General features: G+C 39.5%; 1 protein-coding gene across 3 annotated transcripts; it reads right to left on the bottom strand.

Moving 5' to 3' along the window:
- Positions 1–5,116: 5,116 nt before the first annotated feature.
- Positions 5,117–7,503, bottom strand: LOC133712774 (G-type lectin S-receptor-like serine/threonine-protein kinase RKS1). 3 transcript variants are annotated; one of them, XR_009847602.1, is made up of 6 exons: positions 7,183–7,503; positions 6,649–6,756; positions 6,101–6,242; positions 5,840–5,979; positions 5,606–5,743; positions 5,117–5,385 (listed from the first exon to the last, which is right to left on the bottom strand). XR_009847602.1 is itself a non-coding variant. In XM_062138884.1 (5 exons), the coding sequence occupies exons 1-5, from the start codon at positions 7,298–7,300 to the stop codon at positions 5,362–5,364; spliced, it is 528 nt and encodes a 175-aa protein (XP_061994868.1). In that variant the 5' UTR covers positions 7,301–7,503; the 3' UTR covers positions 5,119–5,361. The 3 variants fall into 3 exon arrangements, 1 of the variants encoding a protein (XP_061994868.1); XR_009847603.1 differs by having other exon boundaries at positions 6,101–6,126; XM_062138884.1 differs by lacking the exon at positions 6,101–6,242 and having other exon boundaries at positions 5,119–5,385.
- Between the last annotated feature and the right edge of the window lie 518 nt (positions 7,504–8,021).

Here is an 8,021-nt window from a genome sequence, read left to right as displayed (position 1 = left end):
AAGTCCAATGTCTCTACTGCCTCCCAATAGACCACCAAAAATGCACCATTTTGTATGATTCACAGATAATTTGTCTTTAATACACAGAAAACAACAGGTAACTTATCAATACACCACACTATAGTGATCCCTGTCCCTCATTTCAAAGTCTACTGGGGGCCAATAATGCACCATTTTGTATGATTCACAGATAATTTGACTTTAATACACAGAAAACAACATGTAACTTATCAAAACACCACACTATAGTGATCCATGTCCCTCATATCAAAGTCTACTGGGGGCCAATAATGTGTCTACTGCCCCCAGTAGACCATCAAACAAACCTCACAGTTACATTGCAATTCCTTCCTCATTCTCGGGGTTCACAGTGTATAAAAAAAAAAAAAAAAGTGCTATGGGCACCCAAGAGTGTGAAGCCGGCCCCTCCTCCTCCTTCGCCGGACGACGACGACGAGCGCGCCAAGAAGAAGCACAAGTTCATCCTCGGAATCAAACACCAACAGCAAAATCGCAAACCTGGGATTGAGGACCTTGGGTTGGCTCCCTTTCAAGGTGGTCTCGGCGTCTCGGGCTGTCTAATCGGATTTGGAATCGGGTCAAGGTCGGGCTTTCGTGTTTGAGGTCGACGTTGATCTCCAGATTTGTGGTTTGACTTAGTGATTGACACGGTGGTCCGGTGCTGCTTCTGATGGGGACAGGAATGGTTGCCTGGGCTCGATGATTTGACTTAGTGATTGGCACGGTGTCTGGTGCTGCTTCTGATGGGGACATGAATGGTTGCCTGGGCTCGATGATGGAGTAGCCAGCGGTGATGGTCGAGAAGCCGCAAAGGAGGCAGATCGACGACGGTGGTCTGGGTGAGGAGGCGGATGAGAGAGAGAGAGAGAGATATCGTTGACGGTGGTCTGGGTGAGGAGGGGATGAGAGAGCGAGAGAGAGAGAGAGAGGGGGAGTGTAATTTATGAATTAAAATAAGGGCGAAACTGTCAATAGCTGTTAGATTGGGTAAATGGGGTTAAAAAACTCTTAGTGGAGTAAGTGGTCACAGCCCCATTAAAAATCTATCAGAAATTCCCCACCCAATCCTTTTGAGAATCAGAATTGGTATTGAAAAAAAAAAAGGATTAAATACTTGTTACTCCTCGTACTTTTCCCTGAAAAACAGTTTGGTCCCTCGCCTTTTAAATTAAACTGAATAGTCCTTATTCTATCAAATTCTCATATAACAAGTCCAAAATGATCCGAAATGACTATTATGCCCCTCATTTCCTATTTTTATTATTATTTTAATTTTTCTCCCCTTTTTTTTTATATTTTCTCTCTCTCCCCTGACCTCTCTCTCCCTCGACCTCTCTTCTTCTTCTCTTCCTCTGCAACCACCGGAGAACACCAGCGCCGCCCTCTCCTCGGGCTCCCCCGCCTCCACCGCCGAGAAGCTCCAGAACGCCATCCGCCTCCTCGAGTCCCAGCTCCGCTCCGAGGTCCTCTCCCGCCACTCCGACCTCCTCTCCCAGCTCTCCTCCCTCCAGCACGCCGACCACGCCCTCTCCACCGTCCGATCCTCCGTCCACACCCGATCTGAGCTCTCCGATCCCCTCCGCTCCATCACCGCCCTCACTCTCCAGCTCTCCAAAACCGGAGCTCCCAAACACATCAAAGCCGTCGTCAAACGACGACGTATTGGCACCCGAACCCGAAAACATGGAATCCAAATTAAAGTCGGAGCCTTGGGATTGCTGCTGTGCGGGTCTAGTGACTCCGCCGCCGAAGATAGGGTTTCCCAAAGACTGAAAAAAGAGCTCTCTGCTTCCCTCTGTTTCTATTCCGATCCCCCCAAAACGCCGTCGTTTTCGTTATTGGGCCTCGCCGGATCTACTCCCCCCCCTTCTCACACTGAAATATCACGCAGATCTGTGCCGACGAAAATTCGTAAGCTTTTTTTAAAAAAATTTCTCTTCGTTTTTTGAAAGCTTCAATTGTTGGCTCTGGTTTTCGCTATCACGCATTTTGTGCTTTTTCGTGGGTGGGTGGGTGGGTGTTTAGGTTTCATTCCCACGGAAATTGATTTTTTTTTTTTTTTTTTGAACTTGAATTTCGGTGAAGAAATTGAGTGATTTGTTTCTGGGCTTCGAAAATTTCGCTTCTTTTTGGGGCGAATTGTAGAAATTAAGGATTTGAGATTGAGTTTTTGGTTTTTTGGTTGAGATGAGTCCACTTGCTGTGCTGAACATGGAAGATACGAAGCCGGAGGTCTCTGCATCCAACCATTCGAATTCGGGAACTGGAGATTTGGACCCTGTTAAAGCTCAATTTACTGATTTGTGCAAGGTTGGTTTTTTTTTTTTTTTTTTTTACTGTGATCAGACTAACCCAGCTGGTCTTTCTTGTTGGAATGCCACTGTGTTTAAAGTTTAATCTTTCGATGATTCCAGTGTACAATTTCTTTACTCTGCTCTGTGTTGGAGCACCGTGTTTTGGAGAGCTGGAGAGTGAGGGCGGCGCTGGTGTTCTCCGGTGGTTGCAGAGGAAGAGAAGAAGAAGAGAGGTCGAGGGAGAGAGAGGTCAGGGGAGAGAGAGAAGGAGGGAGAGAGAAAATATAAAAAAAAAGGGAGAAAAATTAAAAAAATAGAGAAAAAAATTAAAATAAAAATAAAAATAGGAAATGAGGGGCATAATAGTCATTTCGGATCATTTTGGACTTGTTATATGAGAATTTGATAGAATAAGGACTATTCAGTTTAATTTAAAAGGCGAGGGACCAAACTGTTTTTCAGGGAAAAGTACGAGGAGTAACAAGTATTTAATCCAAAAAAAAAAAACAGAACAACAATCCCAAACCAAACAGATTTGATGTTTGATAAAAAATCAAATCTAAAATCAGACCAAATAATTATGTAAAAGAGTTGGTAAGAGATTTTACCTTTTAGAATCTGGAGACGGCGCTGCTCTATCGAGTTCAATGACCGTAGAGAGGGAAGGATTGAGGAGAAGACAATCAGAAATAGAAGTCCTCTCTCGAGTTTCTGATGAGAAGAATGATGCTCCTCAGATTTTCAGTGACAGCAGAAAAAGAAGGAGGAAAGTAGAGGGCCTCTCTAGATTTCTTCCGATGAGTATGAATGATGCTCAAGTATTTGGCGGCAAAGAGAGGAGGAGGAAAAAACCATCGCATTGCCTCACACAGATAAAGAAAAGACACTGGGTTCAGTGTAAATTTTAGAAAAGGACGAGGACAAAATAAGTAGTTCACTTAATTTCATTAATAGTTCTTTGTTTTCAGCCGACTTCCGCAAAAGCCAATTTCAAAAGCTAGTGAAAGTAGCTTTCTGATTTCCTGCTGCCCACAGTAGTGCTCCGCCCAAAAGCAACAATTTTGAAGTTTACCAAAAAACCTCACTTCCTCCAGAAGCACTTTTGGACCAAAAGTATGTTCCAAAAGCAATACCAAACTGGGCCCTAGTTTGAAATTGCTGTGACTTTAAAAACAAACTGCTACTGTTGTGTTGTGAGAATAATCAGCTGTGAATTAAAACAGTTTCGTGTTTGGTGAATAATATTTTTAAAAGTGTTGTCAATACATAAAATAACTGCAGAGCATGTTTTGATCCACAACAGCTTTTAAAAGTAACATCTGGGCTGCTTCTAAAATCTGCTGCCACTAACCTAAAATTTTCAATTAAAGCTGCTTTTTATTTATTTACCAAACACAATAAAATTTAAAATTTTGAATAAAAACTGATTTTTTTAAAAGTGAAGCAATCCCAAACGGGTCAGTCAGTTGAGTTTGAGTTTCTCTAGTTAATAACAATGGAGAGTGAAGGTGTTACGTCTTTGTATGAGAGGCAACAACAACAACTGTGGCGAACGTTTTCTGCAATTAATCAGCGTGGTGTTGTTAGGCTAGAAAATACCACAAAGGATCTAGCTGTGCATTTGGTGGAAGGTGAAAATTTTCTGCAAGTTGTTTCCATTTGGGGGATGGGTGGTTTGGGCGAGACCACTTGGGCAAAACAGATTTATCATCATGAAAAAGTCAGGCGTCATTTTGATGCATTTGCTTGGGTGTGCTGTGTGCATATCTCAACGATGTGAAGTAAGAAATGTTTGGGAAGCGATTTTGGCTAGACTCAGTTCACAGAGCAGAAATGTAATTGAAAAAATGAGCGACGATGAAATAGTTAGAAGGGCTTCATCTCGTGCAACAAGAAAGGAGATGTTTGGTGGTCGTTGATGACATTTGGAGTATTGAGGCATGGGACTCATTGAAACTTTGAAAGTGGCATTTCCATATGAGGAAACAAAGACCCGAATCTTACTCACCACACGCAAAGAGACGGTCGCTAAGCGTGCCGCTGACATTGATGGGATCCTGCACCCACTCACGCCATTAAACGAGAACGAAAGCTGGGAGCTTTTTGAGAAGATAGCAATTTCTTCAACTGATAATAGAGGTATTTTCTCACCCAACTATTTTTTTAATCAAATCACTTTTTGTTTCGACAGTCCACGATTATTTGGTCTAGTAACATAAATATTTTTATTTTGAGAAGTTACAAGTTTGACTCAATAATGACCAATGGTTGAATAAAATAAAACAAAAAATATATACATTTCTTCATATTGGTCATTAGTTCATTACACTACTAGCAAAACAACAATTACCCACGGATTTTAATCTGTGGGTAATAAGACTTTCACACACGGATTTCAGTGTGTGATAGCTTTTACACACAGTACACGCACAGATTGGTGTTACCGTGCGGTTTGGAGGGGGGGTAATGCTCATCTCACACGGATTATGTTGTCCGTGTGAAATACTTATGTGGGCCCCGCTATAATTCCATAAATATAAATTACCGGAATGGATCGGAATCCGTGTGAACAACTCTATTTCACACGGATTTCTGTATCAAATGTATAAACTCTATTTCACACGGATTACTGTGCGGGATACAACTCACACTGATTTCTGTATCAAAACCTATAACCTTATTGACACGGATATCCGTGTGAGATTCCTATACCCTAACTCTCACTGATTTCTGTGTGTAAAAGTATCATCATGTTAAAAAAAAATAATTATGCTAATTCTGCTAAAAGTGACATAATAATACTTTTATTTCTCTATAATAAATATACTTCAGATATTTACAATAAAGTGAACAAATCCACAACTCAATCAAAAATATTAAAACTTTACATTCATAGCAAGATGTTCTTTACATTCCAAGCAAAATACATTTCAAACCAAAGTAAATTCTTGGATTACAAAAAACAAGGCTGCCTTCCAAAATACATTGTTGTTGAAGGTGCAATATCACTAAGATTTTCCCCCTTGTCCAAGAATAGTTCACAACATTAAGAGAGTAAGAGCAAATGAAACTGCATCGAAGACAATTAACGTGTGAACTTGGGAACCAAATAAAAGTTTAAAGTCAACTACCATTAAAACATCATGTATATAAACTTTGAGATCATTTTCTTGGAACCGTATTTGAAGTTAAAAAGTTATTCCAATCTATATAACGAGTAACTACAAGTGACAAAAATAATATACCTGTCAAAATTATGTAAATGGAAACCAGAAAGAAACAAAACATACCTTGTGAAGAAGCTTTACAAGATTGCGGTGCTGAAGTTTTGCAATCAGTATCACTTCATTTTTGAACTCTTTCATTCCTTGTCCAGAACTTCTTGAGAGCCGCTTCACTGCAATTTCTTTTCCATCTAGTAGTGTACCCTGAAGATTATTCACATTTGCATTAAGATTAGTTGTTGTTTTCTCAACATAGATGCTTAACTTGTATGATTCTTCTGTTAGCAGAGTACATATTACCTCGTACACAGATTCAAAACCACCTTCTCCAAGTTTATTATTAATTGAAAATTTATTGGTAGCAGTCTCTATTGTTGACAAGTCGAACAATGGTAGCTCCAGGTCTTCATCCTTCTGCTCTTCAATGTTGTTTTGAGTACCTTATATGATCATTAACAAGCAATAAAAGTTACATACGTTTTGCTCTATATTGTTTGACCTTCTCCATCACATGCAGCAACTCTTCTTCAAAAGAATGACAGATCTAGTAGATCATCTAACCTTTGAAACTTTTCCTGTGTCTGAGTCTGAGAATGTAACAATAGCCAAATAAGACCCAAGGTTCAACTCAAGGACTCAGAGCCAGAGTAAGCTGTCAGATCTCATTGGATGCTTTCCTCATGCCTTAGTTTTTGCAACCGTTCTCATGTCAATAACATGCACATCAGATCAACAGATTAAACCAAATCAACTGATGAGATAAGTACTAAAACTTAGAGTAACAACTTTAAATCGATCAATATATCAACATATCAACATATCATATAGATAATCACTAAGATGGTATTGACAATCGCCAATGTAAGTTCAACAACAAATCAATTATACAAAGATGATCCTTGGGACATTAGACAGTATTGCAAGTCATACTAATCAATAGATCAACTCAAACAACAAATCAAGTTTAATTGAGTAACGAAATCAATCAACAAATCATACATAAACACATAAATAATCATTTACACAGTATCGTCAATCATCAAAAGCAAAAAATCAGTTATACATATTTGAAAAAAAAAAGCTGACAAGCACGCATGTCCTTAGCATACCTTTATCATCAGGATCTCCAGACCATTTCCCTGCAGTGTACTTAAACGTTCCTGCTTTTCCTTCGGCCCTTTTCCAGTCCGACAACACCCACCGGCTCTTCCACCCATCTTTTTCCACAACAAACAATTACCAATTACAACTCATCACAAACTCCGCAAAAAAGATAATCCATACTTACACACATAAAATTAAGTTTCTCGCTTAACTTAGTTACCTACTCAAAGTTAACAATTTCTTACTATACAAGCGCATATTGTAGGTTCATACATGCATACAACATATGATGTTTACTAACATTCCATTTTCCGGAAATCAAACGAAGGTGTATCACAGAGCTTGTTAAATCCGAACGATCACACGAAGCAACACAGTTAAAGAACAATCACAAACTCTAAATCACTACTTTAACAACTAAACTAAGCAAAGCAAGAACCAAATCTAAGCAATCTATAACTATCAAGAGCGATCTGAAATGGCACAAGATTGTAGACGGAGAAAGGCGTTTACTATTTTGACTTGCGAAACTCGCTTACCTTCAAATCGCTCTTCGAAGAAGATTTCGGAGACGGCGAGACGGAAGTGGAGGCATAGAAGAAGCGGAAGCAGAAGAAGAACAGATTCGAGAAGCATCATCTTTCGCAGCTCTCTCATTTCAGGAAACCAGTGCAGGAAGTAAGAGTTGACTTATTACAGTCAGGCGCATCAAACTCCATTTTCTTTTTCAAGTGGCCTCCACTATTCCTGAGTCTAAGTCTGAGAATGTAAAAATTGGGGGAGATATCAAATTGTTGTTGCCTACGACCGCTTCCAGACCTCTGATAAGGCTGAATCGATTTGGGGGAGAAGGACATCGATACGCTTCAGATTTGGACATGGATGGATATGCTTCAGATTTGGATCAATTTGCTGGTTATAAGGGGAATTTCCACGGAAATCCGTGTGAAATACATTTACCTTTAATTTGCTACTGATATCCGTGTGTATGTACCTCAGTAATCCACCGAAATCCGTGTGTAGTACTACTAAGGGAGGGAAATTGAATTTGTTCCAAAAAAGTGAGCGGGAAAAAATTTACCACGAAAATCCGTGTGAGATACATATATTTACCACTGATATCCGTGTGTATTTATCTCGGTAATATATAACTGTCATGTTTATTATTGTTTACACGGAATTCTGTCTCTATTCTATTTTTTTCACACGGAATTTAGTAGCTAATTTTTCTTTTCACACAGATATCTGTGTCTGCATTTTACACAGATATTCGTGTGTTGCTCATTTCACACAGAATTCTGTACTAAAAACTTATTGTAACGGAACTCTGTAGCTAATAGAGTTTTTCACACGGATTTCCGTGTTAACATTTCACACA

The sequence above is a fragment of the Rosa rugosa genome, chromosome 5, assembly GCF_958449725.1.
Source record: "Rosa rugosa chromosome 5, drRosRugo1.1, whole genome shotgun sequence".
Taxonomy (NCBI): domain Eukaryota; kingdom Viridiplantae; phylum Streptophyta; class Magnoliopsida; order Rosales; family Rosaceae; genus Rosa; species Rosa rugosa.
The sequence above is the reverse complement of the archived record's forward strand: the minus strand, read 5'-3'. Positions and strand labels throughout refer to the sequence as shown.